Source organism: Miniopterus natalensis, chromosome 18 (assembly GCF_054644295.1).
Source record: "Miniopterus natalensis isolate mMinNat1 chromosome 18, mMinNat1.hap1, whole genome shotgun sequence".
Taxonomy (NCBI): domain Eukaryota; kingdom Metazoa; phylum Chordata; class Mammalia; order Chiroptera; family Miniopteridae; genus Miniopterus; species Miniopterus natalensis.
In genome coordinates, this window is record NC_142098.1 from 37,316,509 (window position 1) to 37,342,197 (window position 25,689).

The 25,689-nt window shown below is 57.7% G+C and overlaps 3 protein-coding genes across 3 annotated transcripts; 1 reads left to right on the top strand and 2 right to left on the bottom strand.

Annotated features, from left to right (window-relative positions):
* The first annotated feature begins 299 nt into the window (after positions 1 to 299).
* CALM3 (calmodulin 3) lies at positions 300 to 9,548 on the top strand. The gene is made up of 6 exons (XM_016212632.2): positions 300 to 447; positions 4,724 to 4,754; positions 7,015 to 7,158; positions 7,293 to 7,399; positions 7,683 to 7,818; positions 7,911 to 9,548. Exons 1-6 carry the CDS (start codon positions 445 to 447, stop codon positions 7,937 to 7,939), a joined length of 450 nt encoding a protein of 149 aa, XP_016068118.1. The 5' UTR covers positions 300 to 444; the 3' UTR covers positions 7,940 to 9,548.
* A 5,741-nt stretch (positions 9,549 to 15,289) lies between these two features.
* Positions 15,290 to 17,621, bottom strand: PTGIR (prostaglandin I2 receptor). Its single transcript, XM_016212631.2, has 2 exons — positions 16,682 to 17,621; positions 15,290 to 15,676 (listed from the first exon to the last, which is right to left on the bottom strand). Exons 1-2 carry the CDS (start codon positions 17,453 to 17,455, stop codon positions 15,290 to 15,292), a joined length of 1,161 nt encoding a protein of 386 aa, XP_016068117.2. The 5' UTR covers positions 17,456 to 17,621.
* A 6,503-nt stretch (positions 17,622 to 24,124) lies between these two features.
* On the bottom strand, positions 24,125 to 25,035 carry GNG8 (G protein subunit gamma 8). The gene is made up of 2 exons (XM_016212633.2): positions 24,751 to 25,035; positions 24,125 to 24,405 (listed from the first exon to the last, which is right to left on the bottom strand). Exons 1-2 carry the CDS (start codon positions 24,832 to 24,834, stop codon positions 24,277 to 24,279), a joined length of 213 nt encoding a protein of 70 aa, XP_016068119.1. The 5' UTR covers positions 24,835 to 25,035; the 3' UTR covers positions 24,125 to 24,276.
* Positions 25,036 to 25,689: the final 654 nt, after the last annotated feature.

Sequence of the window (25,689 nt, forward strand, 5' to 3'; positions counted from 1 at the left end):
CGCCATGGCTCGGGCCCAATAGCGGCGCGGCTCACACAGGGACGCGTCACGCGCAGCTGAGCGTGCCCATCCGCCTGGGAGAGAAGTAGTGCGAACACAGGGGGCGGGGCGCGCGGCGACTGAAAGTAGTCCCGCGGCGGGTGCGCGCGCGCGCGCGGCCGCCGGCAAACCCAGGGTCTGCACGGAGAGATTCGCGGAACGGGCGGCGCGGAGGGATCTACGGGACTCGCAGTGCGGCAGCACGTGGGCCGAGCGGGGCGGGGCCGGGCGAGGCGGGGCGCGCGCGGCGTCCGTTGAGGGACCGTTGGGGCGGGCGGCGGCGGCGGCGCGCGCTGCGGGCAGTGAGTGTGGAGGCGCGGACGCGCGGCGGAGCTCGAGCTGCTGCAGCTGCTGCCGCCGCCGGAGCAACCTTGATCTCCGCGTTCCGGACACCCCGGCCTCGCCATGGTGAGTGAGGCTAGGGGGCCGCGGAAGCGGGGTCTCTGAGGCGAGCACGGCGGAGCAGGACCCCTGAGAGGGCGAGTGGACCCAGAATGGGGGCCGCCCGGGCCCCGGCGGACACCTCTGGTCCCCTCTCTGCCTCCCAGTCGGGGGCATTCGAACCCAGAGCGGGACGTCTGGATCCCTAAATGGAGATTGGGGACTTCCAGAAGCTACTTTTAGCCCCAAGCGGTTTGTTTAGACCTCAAAATGGGCATCTGAGCCCTCTACGGGAGCATTTAAACCCAGAATGGGACATCTGGACCCTCAGAGGGGACGTTTGGACCCCCCAAAGGGCTTTTGAATCCAGGATAGGACGTTTGGTCTCTGAGATGGGATGTTTGGACCCCAGGGGTCGAGATAAGAAACACTGGCTGGGGAGGGGGTTATTTGCGCCCTGAGGAAGGCTTTGGGTCCTGAGAGGATGCAGGGAAGGTGGATCAGAGGGAGGCTGGGCTACTGGGGGGCTCCCCCAGAAGGCGCGGTGGGTCGCTGGACCTGGGCGGGGATGGGGGTGACTTCAGCAGATCAGACCCTGGGAGATAGAGTGGGGGTTCTCCGAGGACTGGTGTTGCAGAGGATGGGGGAGGAGGGTAAAGCTTAGGGGAGGAAGGGCCTGGGGTGGGTGGCAGTGGAGGTTCGAAGATGCTCTTGAAGCCTGCGGGGACTGAGAACGATTGGGATTGGGGAGGTGGTTAAAAGGGGGTGATGGCAAGACTGGTGCTTGACCGTGATGGGGCAACAGAGGCCCTCATGATTGATTTGGGGGCAGCCAGAAAAGGTTCTGAGATTAGTGGGTTGAGGCTGTTGATCTAGGAAGGGCAGTTGGGTTGGGGGGGCTGTGTTTGGGTCCATGAGAAGGTGGCTTTCCACGGTGAGGTGGAAGGAGGCCTAGGGCAGGGTAGTTGGAGGAAATGAATGACAGCCAATGTGGGCCTAGGTTTGGAGGTAGATGTGGGTAGCTCCCTGGAAGTCTCCAGGGAAAAGCTGGGACAAAGACTATTCTGTCTGGATGCGGAGTGGGCTGCACAGGCCATGGGGAGTGGCTCTAGGGTCCCCCTTCCCCAGGAAGAACAGGGCTGGGCAGAAGGCACCCGGGCAGTGGGAGCAAGTGGGCGCAGGTAGGCGGAGTCCTTCAGGCCCCTATTGCGCACTGAAGCTGCCTGAAAGCGAGGTGTGGGATCAAAGTTTAGGATGCATCAAAGGAGCAGCTTTTTAAGCCTTGAACCTCACCCCCTCACTGCCCCTCTCAGACCCCGAGAGCTGCTTTTTCCAAACAGGAGTGCTGATTTTCTCATGATCTCCAGCTCCACGCACTGTTCTGCGTCTCCTCACTTGTGCCAAATGACAGTGCAGTACAGTGTGGCGTCAGTGACAGTCGGCCTCCTGTTCCTTTCGCCTCAGGGTGGGGGCTGTGGGGACCAGAGAGGTCCTCCAGAGGGACCCCTTCATCAGCCTGAGGGCCACTTGCTCCGTTCAGGGCCCTCACTGAGTAATTCTGTTAATTCACACAGCTGGGCTTTGAGAGAAAACCAGCAGGCTGGTTCTTTCCTACTCCCTGCCACCCACAACACCCCCAGCCCCCTCAGGCTCAGCGTTAGAACCGTGCGCAGCCCTCCTCCCTGGCAAGGCTGGGAAGAACAGGCAGCCGCTGCTATGTATCAGATCTCATACTTGCTGACACAGACTCTATGGCTCCTCTTGCTGCTACCCCACTTTCCCCTAGCAGAACCTTGCTGAAGGGGCACTGAAGCACTGGCAGGTGCCAGGAGGCCCCCCTACCCCCCAAACAGGACCTGAGCTTTGGCTCCAGCTAGTTTCTCTTTCCATTTGTAATCAGCAAGGTATGGGTGGGACAAGTCTCTGTTAACTGGCCTTGGACGGACTTTGGCCTGAGAACTGTGGCTCCTCCTTGGCCGGGTGAGGGGCCCTGGCCTTGGTTCCTGATCTCATCTAACACTGCTCTCTGGCATTGACTTGGGGGCTGGGCAGGGCAGAGAAATTGCACCTCCCCCCCTCACGATTTTTTTCTTGTCCAGCCTCTTGCCCAAGATGAGGAATAAAGAAGCAGGAGACCAGCTGGTTTATTTTGGAAGCAGTTTTTGGTTAAAGCTTAAAATGTTCAGATCTGGAAAGGGAAGAAGTCCTGAAAATGGTACCCCCCAGTGATGATCGATGATCGCTTTTCAGGTGATCGGTTTTCTGGGCAGCAGCCACGCTTTGTGATCTGTAGCTCTGAACTAAGACCTTTCCTGTGCCCAGCAGGGGAGAGGGTCTCCTGGCCTGGAGGGTCAGTGTCTGACAGGCCCTCCAGGCAGAGCCACGCCTATTTGCAGCAACCCTGGAACAGTGTGGCAGTGCCTCCTCTGTGCCTTCCAGCTCACTGGTGGTGAGGAGTGGCAGACAGAGGTCTTTGGGCATTCTGTAATCGGCTCCAGCCTCCATGCTCCCAGGCCCTGACAGCACTTCCCAGAGGTTGGGGAGAATTGGGCTTCTTGCAGAGTGTGTGGGGGGGTGTCCCTGGTTGGGCTAGCTTTTCCATGTAGGCCAGGGGAGAGGATGGAAGCAGGTGGCATGGCGACTCTCTTCCCCAGTCTTCCTCTTCCCCTCCCCTGGCATTGCCTGGCCTTGGTAACCAGAGCCCATCCTCTCTTCTCACTTTCCCCTAGCAGCTTCCTCAGATGGCAGGATCTAGGGGATCAGCCTAGACTTCTTTGCCTGTAGGAGCCAGGGGGGAGGGTACAGCAAGGGGCTCATGGGCCTGGGGCTGCCAGGTGGGCAGTCAGGAGCCCAGCAGCCTGAGTCTTTTTAAGGCAATGCAAAAGTATCTCCATTTGGCCTCCCAACCTTCCCTTTAGACTTTGGACTTTTCTAGAATGTGCATGTATGGTGCTTTTTCTTCTCCCTCCCTTAGCTTTCTCTCCTCTGTCATCGTCACTTTGATTTCTTCTCCCATCCTGCCTGTTTGGGGCTTGGCCTCAAGTTTCTCTTACCTTAGATTAAAAAAACAACATTTTAGACCAGTTCTAATGTGACCATTTCTTAATATTTATGATGGGGTGGGGTTTGGGGGTAGTTGCCAGCTTCCATGGAAGCTCTGGAACCTCTGTGTAGCATAATGCAAATGCAGTAGTTTGCATCGGTTTGGGGGGCTCCCAGACCCAAAGCTAGAACCTGCTGTAGACTTGGAGCCGCTTTCCCCTAATTGTGAAAGGAAGTCAAGGAGGGGGAGCAGTCAGCCTGCACCCACAGTGGTCTGGGGACAGCAGTGCCTTCTTGGCACCATTCACAGTAACCAAGGAAAATTTGTCTTTTGCTGCCTAAAGCTAAATGTTGGATCAGTCCCACCTGAGTCCTCCCGCAGAGGCTCCCTGCGCCTGGCTGCTTCCCAGCACACCAGTGCAAGAAGAGCTAGTCTTGGCCTCTCCTCTACCCCGCCCCCAAACCCCGCATGCAGCAAGAGCTGCCTGCCACCAACTGGCCAGTCCCCGGAGCAGCCAGGGCTGGAAAGGGTTAAAAACTGCAGCGCAGCTGGGGAAGCTGACTTTAGTCCTACAGCCTCTGCCACCACTGCTGCTGCTCACTGCAGTCTCTTCCCCGACATTTGCCCCTCTGCCCAAAGAAACATCAGAATGATGCCCTGCGCCATCCCTGTGTGCCAGGGAGTAGAGCAGCTGCCTCCAGACTGACCAGGGTTCTTTCAGGCACTGAGCAACTCAGAGCCACCAGTTAGGATAATTTTTGCCAGTTGAGTGCACTGTGCTTAGACTTAGCACCTCCAAATAGCTGACACAGAAACTAGCAGAGAGCCCCAGACACCGTCCCTCTGCCCTGCCCAAGGACTGGCCTGCTTCAGTTTGTAGCCTTCCAGAGCTGCCTGATTAAGCCTCTAGGGCAACTGCTCCCTTCACTCAGCCTCTGGGGCTCCCAGTGGTGGTGTTGACACTAAGATGCGGACCTATGCTGTGCCGGTGAGGAGTGGCACTTCTCCTGCCCACTGGGTCAAGGTCTGAAACCCTTGGGTCCAGCAGCTTAATTGAGCCCTGCGTCAGTCCATCCTGCCCACCTGAGTCCCAGGCCCTGGCTCTGCCTCAGACTCTGACTCTGACTCTGACATGGCCCTCCCTTGCCCAGGTGCTCTGGCCTCACCAGAGGGGGCTGGGCTGCACAAGGAGAATATAGCCATGATGGATGGTGATGGCCACTAGCCCAGTGACTAACTTTCTCCTTCCTGCTTTCCCAGGCTGACCAGCTGACTGAGGAGCAGATCGCAGGTGAGCTTGCCCACTCCCCCCCTCCCCCCAGTTCTCCCTCAGGAAGGCCTCTGCATCCCCAGCCAAACCTTCCTCCAGCCAGGAGTGACACCTGACAGATAAACTTGTGTGTCCCCTATGTCACCTAGAGCTATGTCTTGTGCTTAGAATGTTGATGACTGGTGTGGAAGAGCACCCAGGTGCCCCAGTAACACCAGACCCCATGGTCCTGAGACAGGCACTAACCAGACAACAAAAGCTGCCTTCCTCTCCTGGCTGTGGGTCATCCGAGGCAGTTTAATCAGTGGCTGCAGGGTGAACCCAGCTGCCTGTCCCAGCTCCTGGCAGTGAGGCTCAGCAGGTGAGCTCCCTGCCTCCCTGCCCCACTTCAGGAGCCACTCAGGAGCTGGCCTGGCACTCCCACCCCTGCATTTAGCGCTGCCTTCGCGCGTGCTCACCCTCACCTTCACCAAATATGCGCCCCCCTGTTCTCTGCCTGGGCAGCAACTTCCCCTTGGTCTCCGTTCACCACGTGTCACTTTGGAGAGGCCTGTGCTCACTCGCTCTCAAATAGACCTTCCTTTATTCTCTGTCATGTCACTCCATTTCCTTTGCAGCCTTTCTCACTGCCTGCCATTATTTTATGATGCCCTTCTCTGCTGTTTGTCCATCTCTAGATGTGCGTTCCTGGAGCTAGGGCTTTGTTTTGTTGGTCCCTACTGGACCTTCAGTGCCTAGAACCTAGCAGGTGCTCCATGCGTTTTTGTAGGCTAAATAAATGAACAAAGAACCATCACATCTCCCAGTAAACCAAAGAAATCCTTGGATCCCATCTAACTCATTTTTGTAGTTCCACCCCCCAAAAGGCCAGAAAGGTCACAGCTGCAGGAACTGTTGTGTGACTGAGTGGGTTTCCTGGTCCCGCTCTATCCAGACTGAGCTACCAGAAGACAGAGACCTGCTCTCAGGTTATCTCTGTAGCAGTGGGCCAGCGCAAAGTAGGCAGGAGCAGAGGTTCAGAGAATGGGCCCTTGGGCCCAGCAGCTACCCAGACTGCAGCTCTGCTGTTCGAGTCACTGGGCTTCATAAGTACTGGATTCCCAGCTTTGGAAGTGGGAGGAGGCAGGAGTGGACTTCTCAACTCCTTTCCCCAGCACACAGTCACACTTTCAGCTTCTAACTTTCGCCCCAAGTGGCTGTGGAGAACCACTGAGGCACACCAGAGAAAACTACCTTGTTGTTTAGTGATCATGAGTTCAGGGTGTGCACGTGACCCACTCTCTGCCCCCAAGAACAACAAGGGAGGTGCTGGTGTCCCCAAGGAGACTCTTACCATCTCCCTAGGGCCCAGAGGCTCGGACACAGCTTCTCGACTGTGTGTGTGACTCCCACTGCACCTGCCACCCACACCCAGCTCTCTGACCTTGAGTAACACAAACACCCCACTTCCCACCCTGTTCCCATTAGCACACTGTCCCCCACCTCACCCCAGCCCACACCCTCTGGGAATAGGCTGCTGGGCATCTGCTCTCTGAAGGTTTGGGGGTAGAGAGTGCCAGGTGCCAAAACGGGCCCAGTGGGAGGGCAGGCACCACGTGCTCCTTTCGTGCTCCTGAAGCGTCCCCAGCTGTGGCCTTCCCACTCAGTGCCACTAGCTCCTCATCCTCCTGGCTTGGCAGCCGTCCCCTCTCCTTCCATCCCTCCACCTACCCCACGCACCGTCCGTCAGCAGGCTCTGCCGTGGGCACCCCCACACTCCACACAGCCACTCACTCGCTCCTCTGGAAGCCGGTAGCATGAGCCCCAGGGAACGGGGCTGGCAGTACCAGGCAGGAGGGATGTAGTGCCAATTGAAGGAGTTCAGCCTCCCCTTCCCAGCCAGTTGACCTTGGCTGGCATACTTTAGATGGAGACTTCTCTTGGCTCTCATCCACTCCGTGACATTGGTCCATTTCATCATTTGAGGTAGAGGCTGAATCCAGAGGCCAAAAAGAAATGTAGAATCATCTAAGGACAGTCAGCCCCCTTTGTCCTCACTGAGCTAGGTTGGCACAAGAGGTCACTTTACCTGCTTGGGCGGAAGTGCTTAGTAAGGGTTGACTGAAGGAAGGAAGGGGCTGCCTTGAGCTCTGAGGTGAGAGCTTGGACTAGAACTGAAGTCCAGTTCTGGTGTCTTTAGGTGGGACAGACCCTCGGCCTTCCTCCAGGGAGGGGGTCAGCATCCCAGCATCAGGATTTCCCCGTGGCCCTCCACCTCTGACTCATTCCCTTTCTTCCCCAGAGTTCAAGGAGGCCTTCTCCCTTTTTGACAAGGATGGAGATGGCACCATCACCACCAAGGAGCTGGGGACGGTGATGAGGTCCCTGGGACAGAACCCCACCGAAGCAGAGCTGCAGGACATGATCAATGAGGTGGACGCGGATGGTGAGCCCCGTGGAGTGGGTGGCCAGCCCCACTCCTGGTCACCCTCATGAGCCAGGGACCCTTTCTTGGGGCGATGTAAGTTGTCTCCCAAAGCCCAGGTCCAGGGTGTTCCCAACTCCCTTCCCACCTTCCAGGGAACGGGACCATTGACTTCCCGGAGTTCCTGACCATGATGGCCAGAAAGATGAAGGATACCGACAGCGAGGAGGAGATCCGAGAGGCCTTCCGTGTCTTTGACAAGGTCAGCAGTCCTTTTCCAGAGCAGCTCTGGGACTTGGGCCGAGGGACAGAGCAGGTGGGGCCATTGGGTGCACAGCACAACTAAAGCCACTGAGTCACCTCTCCCGGGAAGCCTGCGTTCCAGTGCCCACCGACTGCCATTCACTCTGCAGCTTCAGGAAGCCCCTTCTTCTGCCCAGTGAGCATGACAGACAGTCCCGTCCCTGTTGCCCTGTCCCACTGTCCCCCAGGAAGACCAAGTCACTGCCTTCCACTCAAAGCCTTTACCTGTCCCCCAATGCCAGGATGGCAATGGCTACATCAGTGCGGCAGAGCTGCGTCACGTGATGACGAACCTGGGTGAGAAACTGACAGATGAGGAAGTGGACGAGATGATCAGAGAAGCGGACATCGACGGTGACGGGCAGGTCAATTATGAAGGTGAGCTGCCGGGCTGTGTGGGGCCAGGCCCGGGTCCCTCGTGTCAGGGAGGGCCACTCGTGGCTGACCTCTTCCTCCCTCTTCCCCTGCAGAGTTTGTACAGATGATGACCGCAAAGTGAAGGCCGGGCAGCTGGCGATGCCCGTTCTCTCGATCTCTCTCTTCTCGCGCGCGCACTCTCTCTTCAACACTCCCCTGCGTTCCGGTTCTAGCAAACACCAATCGATTGACTGAGAATCTGATAAAGCAACAAAAGATTTGTCCCAAGCTGCATGACTGCTCTTTCTCCTTCCTCCCTGAGTCCCCTCCCACACCCCTCATCTCTTCCACTGCCCTCTGCCAGGGCCTAATGCATTTATAAGACGAATTCTCCCTTCCTCCTCGGGGAGCCTCTGCCCTCCTCCTCCAGCCCGGGTGGCTCTCCTCCATTTCAGTTTGTTTCCTTCCGTTTGTCATCTTATTTTGGGTGCTGGGGTGGCTGCCAGTCCTTTCCTGGGACCTGCTAGGGAGGGGACGAGGCCCTCATCCAGTCAGAGCACGCCTTTGTTGTTGCATGCAACCAGCCCTGTGATGCGTGTGCAAATTCCAGCAGCCTTTGGGGCAGGGGTGCTGAGAGGGGTGTTCCAGAAGGACTGAGGGGTTGTGGTGTTGGCTGGATGTGGCCCCGGAGGGGGTTGAGGGGCAAGGGAGTCTTGGAAGCTGGCATTCTTTTACCACTTGAGGGGCCAACTCATAGAAGGGGACGGACAGAGTGGACAGCACTCAGACCCCACTGGCTGCTATTCCGAAACCACCTGATTGGCTCCCTGACGCTGGACGGGGTGGGGCTGCTCAATTGGCCACTCTGCGGACCGAATCTGCCCGTGTTCCTAAAGCGATCTCAAGCTGTTCTGTAAATACCTGGTGCTAACATCCCATGCCACCCCCTCCTGCCACACCCACCCACCCATACTGAGGTCCCCTCGTGGGAACCGATGTGTGGGGATGGTCGCTTTGTAATGTGCTAGGTTATCCTGTTGTTTTTTCTTTATGCCCCTGAAAACTTTAAATTTTGTCAAAAACCATGCTGGGCTAGCTGAAGGGTGGGGAGAGGGGAAATGCCCCCCATCATGCTCTCGAGAGAAAATACCTGCAATAAATAATCTTGTCAGCTGCCCGAGGACCAGCAGCCCAGGGCGGCTCTGCTTCCTGGTCAGCCAGCCCTCCCGCTTCTCCGTGGTGACTAAGCTGGCTCCCTCACAACCGCGCTGTTTCTGTGCCCTCTTTCCTGCCTCCCCTCGCCCACCTGCCTGCCCCCGCACACCCCCAGCGGAGAGCATGATCCGTGACCTTGCTTCTGACTTTCGCCTCTGGGACAAGTACGTCAATGTGGGCAGTTCGGTCGTCTGGGTTTTATTTTTTCCCTTTTTCTGTTCGTTTCATCTGCTCCCTATACCGCCAGGTCGATCAAGTGGCTTTTCCTGGGACCTGCCCAGCTTTGAGACTCTCTTCTCATCCACCCTCTGATACCCAGCCTCTAGGGTAGGGGAGGGGAGAGGAGGGTCGGGGCATAGTGGGAGACCCAGCAAAGAGCTGAGGGTGAGGGCAGGTAGGCGTGAAGCTGTGGACATTTTTGGAGTGTTTGGGTTTTGGTTTTGTTTTTTTTTTAAACCGGGCAATATTGTGTTCAGTTCAAGCTGTGAAGAAAAATATATATCAATGTTTTCCAATAAAATACAGTGACTACCTGATTGGCTCTGGCCCTCGTCTTGGCTTCTGGGCCTGGAACCCCGCAACCCCAGCCTGGAAGAACCTTCGTTCGTGCTGGCTCAGAAGACTTGGTGCAGCCAAGTGCGGACCTCAGAGCTGGAGTTCCAATCCCAGCCAGGTTGCAAGTCATTAAGGGCCAGCCAGCTTTGATCGCCACAGGGCAGCACAGGGGTATACATGTGTGCCGGAGACCAACCCCATCCTTGGGGGATGAGGGGGAAACGGGGACATTAGTCAGACCACAAGACAAGAACTGAGCTTGCAGCGTCAGACCCTGGCAGGTGGGGGCTCCTCAATAGGGTACTATGGGGAAGGGGTGGCATTCACTGAGCCGATGGCAGTCAGGCAACTTAAGTGTTCCGCGTGCTCCTGAATTGTGGAGAGAGCACAGGACTTCAGGAGAAGTGAAACAAATAGCCCAGAGCAACTGCAAACTACAGAGAGCTCCTTAACCTCCTAAGGTAAGGGGGACTCAAAGAAAGGCCTGCAGTCCAGCCAGCTCTAGGGGAGGCTGTAACAACCCTCGAGGGGCTTTTCCAAAAATATATATGCCCTGCCCCCTGCTGCAGATCCCATCCATTCCCCGTTGAGGGCACAGGGAATTAATAATATATCGACACTAACTTCTGAGCTGTTCGAACTTGACCACAGGCTGGGCAGGAGTCAAGCAGAGACAGAGTTCAGTGGAATAAAAGGACTTCCTTCTCTTCATCTTCGCCTGGCCGTGGGCGGGTGGAGGAGCCTGGCAGGGCCCAACCTCAGGTGCCTTCCCCGTGGCAGAGATTAGGCCTGGGTTGGACCTTCCTGGTGTGGGCATCACCAGAGCCCCAGCTTCCTTGCCCCCTTTTCTGCCATCTGGTTGTGGTTTGGCACTTGGCACAGTAAGAGTATAAATGGGTAAGAGCTCAGGGTCTGAGCCGACCACTGGCTCTAGCACTGAATTGCCTTCATGGCCTCAGGCAGAAGACTTGTCCCCAGATCTCAGTGTCCCATCTATGATGGCACCTATCTCCTGGGGCTGAGCCAAGCACTGAGTGAACTGGCAAGACAGGCCTGGGGTATGCGAGTGCCCAGGAAGCCTTCTCTGGGCTGCTTCCTACTTCGCAGGTTCTCTTTGGTGCTCTGCATCAGTGATCTCATTGAATCCCTCAAGCAGCCATTTGGACTGCATGCCATCAGTCATCGTTCTGCAGCCTAGGAAACAAATAGCCCAAAGAGGTGAAGAGACTGTACCACAGTCATTAAGTCAGAAGTGGCAGAGCTGGAATTTGAACCAGATCTGACCCCAAGAAGTCTGTGCTCAGCTGCCCGGTTTTAGAGTAAATGGTCATTTTAAAGCAAAGATGACTTCAGACAGGTCAGAGACAGCCAGTGGGCAGGCTGGGCTGAGGCTCAGGTCATCGTGGTGGGGTCTGAGATGGGAGCTGCCCTCTCAGCACCAGGAGACCTGTGCAAAAGTCTGGCCACAGAGTTGAGAGAAGATAGGCTTCGGTGACCCATAGGACTGGGCTCCAAGCCAGTGAGCATGTGCTCACCAAGCCTCAGGGGTTACCTCTGCCACCTCCTGCCTGATAACCTTGGAGCAGTGACTTCACTTCTCTGGGCCTCAGTTTACCAATCTGCAAAATGGAGAATAATCTATAAAATGAGGGTCATAAAATACCTCCGAGGGTTGTGCAAACACTTTCTACACGTTTAATTCTCACCCAGGCCAAACTGAGTCCTAATAAAGTTCAGTGTGGTGGGCACATAGGCACAAGATAAGTTACTGAGAGCTGACTGCAGGACTGAAGGCCAGGCAGGCAAAATCTTGCACTACACTTCTTGGAAGTGGCTGAGCTGGGTCTCAAAACCCCAGGTGTTCAGATCCCAACACCCACACTTTTACCCACTGCCTCCCAATGCCCATATGTATCTACTGTCTGCATTTTCCCCCTTGGGTCCTGTGTTTTGAAAGATGTTTACTCCAATAGAGGGCACATTATTAAATAATCATGACTTCTCCCATTCTTTATTAATCAAACACATAGACCTCACTCAGAGCTTCTAATGCACACAGGCAGGCACTGAGGGGAGCTGACTCCAGCCCAAAGCAGAGATGCAGTGGGAATCATTTCCAGTTCAGGCCCCCAGAGCTGCGAGACCAGCCAAAGCCTGTCCTGACAATGTGACTAGACAAGGGGATACACCGGGAGGTGCCTAACCAGTGCCAAGCCAGGGAAATCCAGGTTTCTCTGGCTTCCCAGAGGGTAGGGGCTGCTGTCCAGAGCAGTGGCTCTGGGGGCCGTTTCTAAATGTCATTCCCAGTGTGAGCAGTAGGTGGGGCAGTGACTATAGAAGTCCCGGTGATCTGCTGCGACTCGAAGGGATCAGCCAGGCAGGGTGTAGGCCAGGCACGGAGCTAGGAAGAAAGATGAGTAAAGAAATGACCTTAAAAATGAAGTCCTGGAGGGAGACAGATCCATTCCTAGTGTGTCATTTCTTGACCCCTCCCAGTCCGGATTCAGGCAGGTGCCTTGTGTATGTTTTCACAGATCCTTGCTCTGCGCTCTCGGTACATGTAACAGCTCGTAATTTTGTCTTTGTGTTGCTTATTGTAATACATATTTGTATTAAATGGTCACCCCACCACATCATGAGCGAGGGAGGGCCAATGCGGTGTATGTCACTGTTACATCCCCAGCTGGCACACAGTAGCCTCAGGCCCAGATCAGGTTCATCAGTGAATGAATGAGAAGCTCTAAAGAGGAAAGGCATTATAGGCCAGAGTCAGAGCTGTGACCATGACAGGACCCTCCTCTTGGCTCACTTTCTTCCAATCCTCAGGTCTCAGCTCAACCATCCCCTCCAAGAAGCCCTCCTGTTGTCCCCCAAGATGCCTCCCCTCCCCTCCCCCAGCCCTGCCCTGCCCGCTTGACTGTGAGCCCCAGGAGGGCAGGGCAGGGCTGTCTTTGTCACTGTCCCCAGCATCATGGAGATAAGACTTGCCTTACAGTCAGCCCTCTCTTAGAGCCTGCTGAGTGAGCAAATGCCTGTGCCAGCCTGGAGCCCAAAACGCGCCAGCATGCCTGAGGGGAGTGATTAAGCCCTCACGGAGGAAGAGGGGTTTAAGCAGGACCACCAAGGGCCAGGGTGCTTTTGATGGAGGGAGAAGGGGAAATGCTATTCCAGGAAGGATGAGCTCAGTGAGCAAAGAGGTGGAGGCCCGAAAGGTCACGGGCGCGTTGGGGGAGATTGCTGTCTGTGCGGCTGAGCAGAGTGAATGGGAGTTGGCCCTTGGCCTCCAGGCCGTGGGAGCCCTTGAACTTGGCAAGCAGAGAGGCTACACGGGCAGTTGAGTCAGGACACCAGCTAGGAGACGAGTTCCCAAATCATCCCCGAGGGCTGGGGGTGGACAGGGTGGGAGTTGTTTGAAACCCCTACGCGGCAGACAGTGTAGACATCTAGGCCAGAGGTGGTGGCGGTGCAGGGGGAGGCAGATTCCAGAGATGTTGGGACGGGCGGTAAGAGCCAGCAGGAAACCAGCAACACTTCACCCTCTTCCCTTAAACCGCATCTGAAAGATGGGCGTGATAATAGACCCGCCTCGGGCCGGGGTGCTGTGGGTTGAATTTCCAGCCCCGCGCTGGCCTTTAGTGAGCCCTACGGCCGCCTGGAGGGAACTGACCCACCTTCAGGGGCAGCACAGAGACAGGAGGTAAGTCGTGCCCTGGACAGCAGGCCCCTCTCAGCTCTCACCCCTCTGCAGCCCCTCCACCGCCCTCTGGGGGTCCCTTTGGGTGGCTCCCCACTGAGCCTGGGCCATGTTGTTAACAAAGACTGGACCCCACCAGAGGTTTCTTCACCTGTTTTTTGTACAAATGAACTTTATTATTAAATTCAACCAAATAATATTACTTTGTCGAGTCTGCTATAAAAATTTCTACACACTCTCAATTTTTTTTCAGTATAACATGGTTTTTTTTTTATTATTGTGGTAAAATGCCCATAACATAAAATTTATTACTTTAACCATTTTAAAGTGTACAATTCAGAGGCATTTGGTACATTCACAATGTTGTGCGACCACTACTATCTAGTTCTAGAACATGCTCATCACCCCAAAAGGAAACCCCAAACCCGTTAAGCAGTCATCTTGACCTATTTTTGACTCTCCCAGACACCCCTTTTCTTCTTGATATGATTAGAAACATAGTGACTGAAGACAAATGTCAAAACAATGGAGCAAACATTGCTTTGTTGTCAAACTACATTTGCCCAGAGAGCCAGAAAGCGACAGTCCTATTTACTGTAGGCTCCCTCCAGGCCCTGTGCTGAAGGCTTTTCAGGGCTAACCATTTCATCCTCAGCACAGCCCTGTAAGCGAAGTCCTAGGCTTTGATCACCCTTCTACGCTAAAGGAAGCCAAAGTACAGAGAGGCAAAGTCACTGGTCCAACAAGTGCGCTGGGCTCCAGAGACGGACCAGCTCTGCCCGCAGGCTGCTTTCTTCTTGCTGTGTGACCTGGGGCTGGTTAATTGCCCCCTCTGGGCCTTGATTCTGGCCTCTGTAGAAGGGCTCTAATAGCAGGCTGGAGTAGGAGGGTACATATCACACAGTACACATCACCAGTGTTAGCTGCTGTAGACGGCTCTTGCCTCGCCTAGCTCCCTTCCCCAGGTCTGGATTTATTGTTTTAACCCAGGAGCAAGTGAGAAAGGGGAACTGGGGTGGGCTGGGGGTGGGGAGTGGGAGGTGCTTTCCCATTAACTCTCCCACCACTCTAAGCACACTTCTGTTCAACTTTTTAGCTCACTGGCTCACTCCTGGGCACCCTTGATTCTGGCCCTCTCTGAGGGCAGGGTATGGCAACAAGAACGGGGTAGGGGTGGAAGTCTGGAAATCACCCAACAGAGTGCAGGGCAGGGCAGAGACTGCTCTGTGTCTCCAGCACCTGGCAGAGTCAGCGCCCACTATTTGTTGAACGAATGAATGAATGAATGAAAATTTTGTGAGGGCTCCAAGGACACAAAAGGTGAGATCAGGCTCTGTCTGGAGGCAGCTATTTATTTGGGGACAGGCACAGGGCTTGGTTTGCATTCTTGGGCCATCCCTGGGATTCATACCCCACACCTGTGCCCCCACAGTCCAAGCCTTACAACTACCAAGCCACACCAAGTTTCCTAGGCGCACGCCCAGCAGTGTCACCCCCAATTCAGCATCTCCCCTTCCCCCCGCTTCTCCTGGGGGGACAGAGCCCCCAAGTTAGATGGGGAATCAGAAGTCACGGGAGGCAGAGAGGAGGTGGCTCCTGGAGTGGCCTAGGAGAGGGTAGGACCATCCCCTGGAGACCGGGGTACCCTGACTGGATGGGGATTGGCACAGGAACACTAACCGTAAGAAACCCCCATGCACGGGAGCTCTGGGAACTTTTCCGCCTTCTGAATATTTCGACAGTGAGATGGATGGACCGGCAAGGGCCTAACCAGGCCAGCCAGGCCATTGGTTATTTTGAGAGAACTTTGCTCTTGTGCTCCAGGATAAACGTCCGTGCCCCTCCCCCCTCACCTCCCAGAGCCTGGTGTGGCCACCCTGGGGGAGGAGATATAGCAGCTGATCCCCCTCCACCACCAGAATTCAGGGGCTCCAGGGGCCTCGCCCTGCTCGTCCACCTGCAGCTCCGGCCTCGCCTGGCGCTCGGCTCCGCTCCCGAGGCAGGGCGGGGCTGGCACCGCGGGCGATGTCAGCAGAGGGAGCAGGCCGCCGCGGACTCGGCTTTGGACAGCGTTCCCACGGTGCTGCCCGAGCGCTGCGCGGGGGCCGGGCGTGCCCCCCGCGCCTCGCCCCAGGCCGACAGAGGCACCCAGTTCCCCTCCTTCCCCCCGAGAGCGGCGGGGGCCCTTGGGCCCTTCCCCCCCGAGGCGCGCTGGGACAGGGGGCTCTGCAGGGGCGCGCGGGCGGGCCTGGGGCAGAGGCAGCAGAGCCAGAGCTTGAGGCGCTGGAAGACAGCCTTGCGGAACAGGATGAAGACCCAGGGGTCCAGGATGGGGTTGAAGGCGTTGAAACGGAAGGCCAGCAGGTCCCCCGTCTCACTGCTGTCTGGGGCGAGGGCCTGGGTGAAGCCGCGGATCTGAGGGCAGGGAGAGGGTGTCGAAAAGCGCCCGCCTCCCCACCCGCCCCACCCTCACTCCCCTCCACCCACTTGCTCCCTGACAGATGAAAACTAAGAAATGAAGGCACCGGATCGGGGAGCAGAGAGAGAGAGAGAGAAAGCCCCAGGAGACGGCCGGGGAGGCCTGGAGGGGGAGAGAGGGAGCTGCGTGGATGGGTCCCGGGGCTGCGACCGTGTGTGTCTGTCCAGTTTCCAGTCCCTGCGTCATCTGTAACCCCCCTAAAGTCCCTAAAGTTTTGATGACTCTCAAGTATGGCCCAGCCTTGAATTTTACAGAAAAAGAAACTGAGGCCCAGTGTATAGATGGGATGACATGTGCCACAGTACCAGTGGGGGGTGAGGGGCCTGCCCTGCTTCACTTCTGGAGAGGCTGGGAGGGCTCAGGGAGGAAAGGGGTGAGGTGAGGAGAGTCCATGGCGGAGAGAGGGTGGCACTGGGGGGAGGGAGCCTGGGTGTCTGGAGCCGAAGGGGGGGGAGCTCACACCTTGGAATCAAAGGAGCTTGGGGTCCAGACCCAACCCTGTGCCATCGTGGGCAAGAGACATCGCCCCCTCATCTGTGAAAATGGTAATGAGACGGGAACTTTGACCTGTTTTCAGTAATTGCTTGTGGACTGGGTGCATGGGCCATTTTGAAGAGTATCTAAAGCAGGATTTGTAAACCATAGAGCAAGTGCTCAGTGAAGGTGGATCTTATTATCATTAGGGGCAGGGGAGGTGGGCATGCCTTTGATTGTGTGGGGGACAGATCTGAAAAGGGGGTTCCAGGCGTCAGGAGGAGTCCAATGGAGCAGAAGCACATGGGAGGGACCTCCAGAAAGTAGGGAGTTATTTGACAGTTGCCAAAGCCTCTGACCTCTTTGATTCTCAGTTTCCCCATCAGTGAAATGGGCACAAACAATGGAGGACAGAGCTGGGCGCTGCCGCTCCCCACCCACCCACCCCAGCTGCAGAGGGGACTCACCGTGAGGGGCAGGGAGCACACGGCCATGATGCCTGTCATGAGGGCCAGCAGGATCAGGTGGTCCACCTCGTCCTCGCGTGCCCGTGCCCCGGGGCCTGGGACCAGCGAGCCCTGGTGGCGCCTCTGCTGGCGATACATGCGGCAGAGGCTGAGGGTGACAGAGCCGTTGCAGAAGACAATGGCAGTCACCAGCAGGGCCACGAGGCTGGCGTAGGCCAGGGAGTAGGCGCAGCCCCCCGGCTCGGTGGAGCGCAGGCGGATGAAACACCAACTGCCCGGGCAGTACTGCTGGTGCTGGCCCAGGCCCAGCAGCGGCAAGGAGCAGAAGAGGGTGCAGAAGGCGTAGACGGCGGGCAGCGCCAGGCGGGCGCAGCGCGGCCCGTCCAGCTGGGCGTAGACGTAGGGGTGGCTGAGCGCCAGGCAGCGCTCCACGGCCATGGCGCAGAGGATGAGCGTGGTGGCCAGGCCGAAGAAGGTCATGGCGAAGGCGAAGGTGTCGCACAGCACGGGGTGGCCACGGGCCAGGCCCAGCAGCGAGCTGTTTCGGGCGTAGGCCACGAACACCGCAGGGCTCAGGAAACACGTGCCCAGCAGGTCAGTGACGGCCAGCCCGGTGACCAGGACGGCGAAGGCCGATGGGCGTGACCGCCGCCGCGCCCCCAGGATGCCCAGGGCCAGCCCGTTGCCCACCACACCTGCCACGAACATCAGGGTGCTGGTGGCCGGGCCCACCGAGTCCCGCACGTAAGTGAGGTTCCTGCAGGAGTCTGCCATCCTGGCCCGACCGGAGGGGCCCGGGGGTGGGGAGGGAGGTGACGGAGGGGAGCCGGTGCAGCCGCTCAGAAATCTGCCGCCAGCCTCCCCCTAGTCCCCACCTCAGCGGGGGTCTTCCAGGCAATCCAGTTTTCCCGTGTGTCCGGCTGGCTGTCTATTCTTCTGTCCCTCTGTCTTCTTTCCTCTCCTCTTTCCTAGTTCTTCCCGTCTGTCTCTCTGTCTCTCACTGTCTCTGTCTCTGTCCCCTCCCTTGCCCAACCCCTCCACCTCTCCCTCCTTGCCCGTCTCCCCCCCACTGCTCTCTATCCCCGTCTCTGCATTTCTTGGCAGCCCCTCCTCACCGCACCTCTGCCGCCTCTCTCTGTCCCTCCTCTGTCCCCTCAGGCCTGGGATCGCTGTCTGTGAGGTCTCTGTGTGTCAGCTTCTCCCTCCCTCCCTCCCTCTCTCCCCCCTCCCTCCCTCCTCATCTAGCTTGCTCGCCCCAGCTTTTTCATTTCCTCTCTCTGCCCCGCCTTCCCTTCCCCTGCTTTCTCCAGAGGCCCCCTCTGCTCCCTCCCTCCTTCCCTGGCACTCTCCCTTCATCCCCTCAGCCCAGTACGTCCATCTCCCTCCCTGCCTCCCCTCCTTGTGTCTTCTCACAGTCCCCATCGCTGAGCCACCTGCCACTTCCCCACACACAGGTTTCTGCCCCCCTCCCTTCCCCAGCATCTCCCAGTGGCCCCAGGTTGGGAGTCACTAAGTCATGACACATGGAGTTTGGACTCACCAGTCGGGACCAGAACAGGCCTTGCAGAGCACAACTGGCCCGTCCACAAGGCTGTCTGGGGGTGGCCCCTGGGAGCTATTCTGGGCTCAGGGCTCCAGGGTTAGGACACTGCCCAGGGATTGAGAAATGACCAGGAAATTCCTCCCCGATGCAGTGTTTTCCAGGCACCATTGAGGTCTCTGTTCCCTGGACACAATTTGCTCCTTCCAGAAGGCTGGGGAATGAGGTGGCTGGACCAGAGCCTGTCGTCAGGCTCGCTCTCGCACGCTGAACTGCAGAGCCCCATGCCCACTCTGTTCCCGTGCTCAGTGGGACCTCAGACAAGCCCCTGCCCTCCTCCAGGCCTCAGTTTCCTCACCTGTGCCAAGGCCTCAGAGAGCTTTCGAAAGCACCCTGCCCTCCTGCTTCTCACCTCAGCATCCCAGGCCCCAGGCCAAGCTCTGGCGACCTTGACCTCCAGGAATAATACTTGAGCCACAGGCAGCCGTCCAGGGCTCCAACATCCAGGAGGTCACATGGATCTCTCCTACCCTCTACAAACTGCCATGTGTCCCAGCTGCCAGCACAGCAGTCACCTGCCCTGTTCCCACTGAGCTCATTGGTCCCGTAGGGCCCAATGGGAACTGGGAGACCCTCTCAGACACCCTTTATCTTTCAGGGAGGCAGCTTCGGGGTAGAAATGACAAACTCAGTGTCTCACTCCATTTATCTTGAGTTTCTGTCCCAATTCGACCACTTCCTTGCTTTGTGATGGTCTTAGGCAAGGACGGGAAGCTGGTTTACCTCAGTTTGGTGTATCTCAGTTTGCTCATCTGTACAAGGGGGTAACAGCAGCTTCCTGGGCCTCGAGGCTGACCTTGGCCAGCAGCCCCTCCCAGAGAACTCTGTAAGGAGGAGCCTGTGCAGATGTGTCCACCCAAGGCCAGGAGCCACGCTCCTGGCCCCAAGGGCTGCAGACTTCCCCTCTGTTCCCATGTCCTCCGGTAACCACAACACCCTCGCCCAGCTCCTTATCACCATGCCCAGCTGGCAGCCCCAGCTTTCAGCAGGATGGATGCCCCAACTCTAGCCTCACTGGGGCCTGCAAGAGTGACCACACAGCACTGTTCTTGGAGTGTCTGTGTGTTGGGCCCCAGACTCCCAGCTGTGTGGCCCCTCCCCGCTTATGCCCTGCAGTCGCCAGGCAGGCCAGAGGGAACTCAGGAAGCTATATCATATTAATGAAGGATTATGCCTGGCAGGCCAGCGTCAGGCCTCTGCATCTAGGGAGCTGCAGGGTGGGGGAGTTCTGGTTCCTGGAGCCTCCCTCTCACTGGCTTCCTGTCCCCACCAGGGACCACTGAGCACTCGGGAGCTCCACTCTGTTCCCAGTGGGTCCTCAGACAGGCCCCTGCCCTCCTCCAGGCCTCAGTTTCCCCATCTGTGCCAAGGGGGGAGGTTTACAACCTTGGCCTCAATTCTGTGCTTGGGAAGCAGGTAAGGGTAGCAATGACTAGAACTCATTCCTAGTGAGAGAACTAAGGTTCCCTGGAGTCCCTGCCAGTGCCGGACATACCTTCTGGGGACCCGGGACCTCCTCCCCAGCTGTGCCTCCCCCCCCCCAGGTCCGCCAATAGCAGTTAACAAAGGTTCCTCTTTCTTCCAGGTGCCTTGGGGTGAGAGGTCACTCTTCAGGCTGGGTAGGGGTGTGGAGAGGGGATGATTTCCGGAGCAGGGAGGGGCCGGCCTGTGGGAAGGAACTGGTGGGTGGGTGAGTCAGCAGCTCTCCTCACCCCCCACCCACTGCTAGGAGCAGGGGCTTCCCCCAGGGACCCAGAGCAGGGGGACAGCAGGCAGACGGAGGAGGGCAACTGGAAATGGACACGCAGCAGGGGGAGGGGAGGGAGACGCCCGGAGGGGTGTGGCAGGGACCTCGAATATGAGGATGGCATGTGTGGATAGCCATCCTCTACTCTAAGGCCTGTTTGTGCACCTGTGTGTCTGTGTCTTTATTGCAGGCTCATGCATTTCTTTATGGCCGTGTCTCGTGTGTGTGTGTGTGTGTGTGTGTGTGTGTGTGTGTGTGTGTTTGCATGCACACGGTGCAGGGGAAAGGAGTGGGTTTAGAAGCTCACCTCCACCACTCCCAGTCACTGCGTGATGCTGGAAAATGACTTCCCCAGCTGAGCCTTGTTGCCTTCATCAGATGGCTGCCTTGCCCCTGTCGGGCCGTTGTGTGAAGATTGGAGATGGAATCCACCTTCCCTGCCTCCAGGAAGGCCCCCAGTAGCTGCTGGGGTTACTATTCACTCAACAAACCCTAGCCTGCTTACTGTGCCCCAAGGGCTGAGGTGTGGAGAGGCTCAGAGGACACCATCTGATGGGGACCTGTTCCCAATAGCGTGCAACAGTGACAGGAGAGGAAGGGTTGAGCTGGAGCCTGGGCTGGCAGGCCCTCAGCTGAGTCACTTCACACCCAGCTGGGACGCACATCTGGATGGTTGTCCTCGAGGGGCCGAGTGCCAAGCAGGCCAGGAAGTGCGGCCGCAGTGGGCCTCTCGGGCGCCTGCTGGCTGGAGCTTCTGAGCCTCCGCTGCCCTACCCAGTCCAGCTCTGGATGTGCTGCTGCTGAGGCTCCCTCTGGGCCCCACCCCTCCTGACCCCCTTGTTTCCGTCCTCCATCTGACTGTGCCCTCTCGCTGCTGTGAAAAGCTGCTGTGTGGCCCGGCCAGTGTTGCTCAGTGGTTGAGCGTCAACCTATGAACCAGGAGGTCACGGGTCGATTCCAGTCAGGGCGCATGCCCAGGTTTAGGGCTCGATCCCCAGCAGGGGGCGTGCAGGAGGCAGCGGATCAATGACCCCCTCATTGATGTTTCTCTCTCTCCCTCTCCTTCCCTCTCTCTGAAATCAATAAAAACACATTTGAAAAAAAAGCTGCTGTGTGTCCATCCTGACCTGTCCCTCCTCGGCAGGTCCCAGCACCTACAGCCAGAGGTTCTTTTCTCTGCCTACCACCCTTTTCTCCACCCCAAATGGGTCCTTCTGTATCCATCTGCTTCTTGCCCTGGCTCCAGGGGCTTCTGCTCTGTGTCCCTGCCCTGCCTGTACCTGGGCTGTGTGCCCCTCACCAGGGATACTCTCCCTTCTATTTTTCGGGCTTCCCCACAACTCCTCCCACCCCTCCTGAGTGCATCCAGGTCCCACTCCAACCTCAAGTCCCACCTGGCCAGGTGACATCGCTTGGGGCCTGTAGGCTGTGGCTGTACAATAAGGCTGGACTGAGTCCCTTTGGGAGCTATAGGAGAATTGCTGAGTGAGACAGGGCTCCAGGGCGCCCAGGAGGCGAGGGTCACCACTGTGGCTCCTCTGGCTGGGCTACAGCTCCCCGAGCCCCGCAGCTGGCCCAGCACTGCTTTTTGCACGTGCGGTTTGTGCAGGGCGGGAGGAAAGACAGCCTGGGAGGGGCAGCCAGTAGCCCTCAGGGTTTGGAATGACTGAGAGGGTACTTCCTAGAGAAAGTACTTCCCTAGGCAGTCACCTCTCTGCCCCTTGGCCCCAGAGCTGACCTCACAGCTGGGAGTGGCAGGAAAGGGTGGCTGTGACCAGAAGCTGCTGATGTACAGACAATACCCAGCTGACAGGATTATCTGGGTTTGCACGCATGCAGGCTGGTCACCAGGGAGCTATCCTGTCCCTCTGGCTTCCCCCTCCCAGCCTCAGTCCTGACTGGCCTCTGGGTCCAGACTCGCCCGCCTCCCCTCCTCTCTCTCCCCCTGCTCCAGGCAGGCACCTCCTGCCTTCCCCACCGGGGTCAGCCAGCTCCACTTGCTCCCCATCGGCTTCCCTTTCCCAAGACCAGGAATTCCAAAGAGGAAGCTCCAAGACCCCAGTGCTGAGAAGGTTACATCCCAACAGTCTAGGTTCAAGAAATCCTTACAGTTCTGAAGTGCCGGACAGGGGCAGGACCCCAGGATCCTGGCCCCACAGGATTGAGACTCCGGAATTCCAGCCCTCCAGGGTCCTAGGATTATAGATTCCTTTGCATTTCGGGCTCTGAGATGCAAGGATGCTAGACTGGAGAAATTCCAGAATCCTTCCGGCAACTTCTGTCCCAGCATCCCTCCCACCCCACCCCCAGCTCATCCTTGGCTCTCTGTCCCCTGTTTCCCCCGGGGCTCCCACAGACATGATGCAACCAGCTGAGAAGTGGGAGGCAGGAGGGAGATGTAATTACAGCCTCTCCTGCCTCAATTCAGCAGGAAGCTCAGAGTTGGGGCCCAGGGGACCCTAATCTGATGTGAAGGATGGAACACTCGCCAGACACATGCGCAGCCCCCCTCTGAGGAGGGGAGGCCCAGGGAGCTGTCCATCTCCATCCAGATCCTGGGGTTTGGCCTCACTCTGGGGCACAGAGTTGTTAATCTAGAGAAGAGGCAGTGGGAGTGAAGAGTGGGGAGGGGGTCTTGAACTCAATGGCCCCTGGGCCAACCAGGTAAAATAATTAACCAAACCCACAGCTTATCCGAATTTCCTCATTTTCAACAGACATTTCATCTTTCTCTTCATTCTACTATAAAGAGCCCCTGACACAGGCTCAATGATAAATCTCAACTAGACCTTGATCTCTTCAACTGAGAGACAATAGGGCAGGGTGGGGACTTCAGCAAGCTGGAAAGCCCCCCCATCGCATCTTATAGCCTATGATCACCCTGGGAGGTTGTGGAGATCTGAGGTCACAGTTCCAAAGAAGTGGGAAGTAGGAAATTTTGTGTGAAGTACTCTATTTTTCAACTTTGCAAACAAGTAAAGGACATTTTATTTATTTATTTATTTATTTATTTATTTACTTATTTATTTTTTAAAGAGAGAGGAAGGGAAAGGGAGAGAGAGACAGAAACATCGATGTGAGAGCAAAACTGCCTCCCACACGCCTCCCACCGGGGATCAAGCCGGAAACCTGGGCCTGTGCCCTGACTGGGAATCTAACCGGCAACCTTTTGGTGCACGGAATGACGCCCAAACAACTGAGCCACGCCGGTCAGGGCAAGAACATTTTAAACGTTATGTAGGCCAAAAGTAGAAAACCAAAGAAATATAACTGCAGCCTATAAATGTCCTGCAGGCCACCAATATGTGAGGTGGGAAACACTGAGCAGAGACCAGAGCTGTAACAGTCATCCTTGTGTCCCCAGAACAAAGAAAATAATTTGAAGGAAGGAATGTACACATTAATTCACCTCCTCTCTTCTCTGGGTCCCAAGTTTTATTACCACCACGCCCCAGCTTCCTCCTCCAGGAAGCCCTCCCTGACCCCAAGTTGAGTCAGGTGCTCCCTATGAGCTCCCCCACCCCAGTCCTGCCTACTCTGGGTTGTCACTATCTGGGGACAGGTCTGTCTCTCCCACTGGATTCTAAGTCCCAGGAGGGCAGGGCCAGGTTGTCTCAGTCACAGGCATGTCCTCAGCTTCCCCCAGCACAGGGCCAGTCACAGAGCAGGTTCTCAGGGAGTGTTTGGAAGAATGAACGAGTAAGTGAATGAATGAACAGAGTTCAGTGCTTAAGGACAGGACAGAGGTAGGCCTGTGGCAGGAAGTAGCCGAATGTGAAAAAAAAGGGGTGAAATCATTCAGGGATGAGAAAGGTGGGCTGGGCAAAGGGACTACTTAGAATCTCCAGCCCAAGAGGGAGGAGAGGAGCAGGGCCAGCTGAGGGGTTAAGGGGGCGCTGGAGCCCCCTTACAATCTTCACCCCATTACCTCCTAGCTGGGGCCTCCTTTGGCTCCGGTTCCTCATCTGTAAAAAAGCTATTATACAAGTAGCCAGCTGCCTGTGGGACTGTTGGGCCTATTAAATATATTCAGGACCGCGGAGTGCCTCCGATACGCCCGCCCTCCGCATCCACACACCCCGCATGTCCTCACCCGCAACCCCCCCCACTCCACACACACTCAAGATGTGAGAAGGGACACAGATTCCCCCGCGGTGGCTCCAGGCTCTGCGCGTGCCTCGGGGACCACCGGTCACCACGTTTATTGGATTCAAACTTTAGCGAGGGAGGGCACGCAGTCGGGAAGGCTCAGAGCAGGACGCAGAAGAGGCGCTTGTCGCGGAAGGGGTTCTCCGCGGCGGGGACCGGCGTCACCAGCGGGTCGTCCTTGGCGTGCGTCTCGCAGAAGGCCAGGAGCTCCGCCGCCGCCTGCGACACCTGCAGGCACGCGGGTGAAGTCCACGCCCCGCCCCTCGCAGGCCCCGCCCCGCGCCCTCCCCTTGTGCAGCCCCGCCCAGGACCTGGCCCCGCCCCTCCCTTCCCAGGCCCCGCCCCTCGCCCGCGCCCTCCCCTTGTGCAGCCCCGCCCAGGACCTGGCCCCGCCCTCCCAGGCCCCGCCCCCTTCCCGAGCCCGCCCGCGGGTCCCCCTCAGTTAGGAAGGATCTTCCCCACCCCACCCCACCCCACCCCGCCCCACGCCCCGGGCTCCGTGCCCCACCCCCAACAGCACCCGGTCCAGACCCAGCCCGGGAGCCCCCGCCTTCCTCCTACGCGACCCCGCACCTTCATGCGGTCGATGTTCACCTCCAGCTTCAGCTGTTCCACCGTCTTGCGGGCTTCCGCGATTTTGGCCATGTTGTTGGACATGGCTGCGGCAGGGAAGGAGTTAAAGGCCGGGCGGGAGGGGCGGCCGCGGGGGTAGGCTAGGGCGAGGCTGGCCCCCAGGTGAGGGTGGCGGTGGGGGCGGGACCCAGCCACTGGGGCGTGGGGGGAAGAGCGCACGAGGGTACCCGAGGCAGTGGGAGCGGGGTGCAGACAGACAGAGGGCAAAGTGGAGGAATGAAGAGCCGCACAGGTGGGGGGCCAAGAGGCAGGTGGAAGGAGGGACGGGGGGACAGAGAGACCAGGGAGGTAGGAGGGAGGCACAGGCGCGAGGCTGGGACAGGTGGGGGGAGGGACAGAAGGAAGGGGCCACAGGTGCTGGAGCGGGATCCAGGTGTCCTCGGCCCCCAGGGATGGGGCATGAGCCAGGAGGGGGCCTCCTCAGGCCAATTAGCGGTGGCTCCGGGGAGAACAAGGAATTAAGATCTCGGCGGGAGGGGCGCAGAGGGCGCCTCATTAGGGCCTTGGCTGCAGCTGCCCCTCCGCTCCCCCCCGGAGCTCCCCCCGCAGCCTCCACCTCAAAGGCTCCTCTGCTCTTAGCAGCTGGAGAGAGGGCTGGGGTGGGGGAGAATCCTGACTGACTGGGAGAGGGACAGACAGGGTGAAGAGACGGACAAATGGAGGGGCAGAGGGAGAGACAAAGTGACAGAAGGAGAGACTGAGGCTCAGGAGAAATCAAGAGACTGAGCGGGGGAGGAAGAGATGGAGAGAGGGAAGGGTGAAGTGATGGAGGGGGCTGGGGGGACAAGTAGAGGGGTAAAGGGAGGGACAAAGTGATCGGGCGGAGAGGGTTACAGAGGACAAAGGGACAGAGGGGGTTAGGGAAGGAGATGGAGGAGC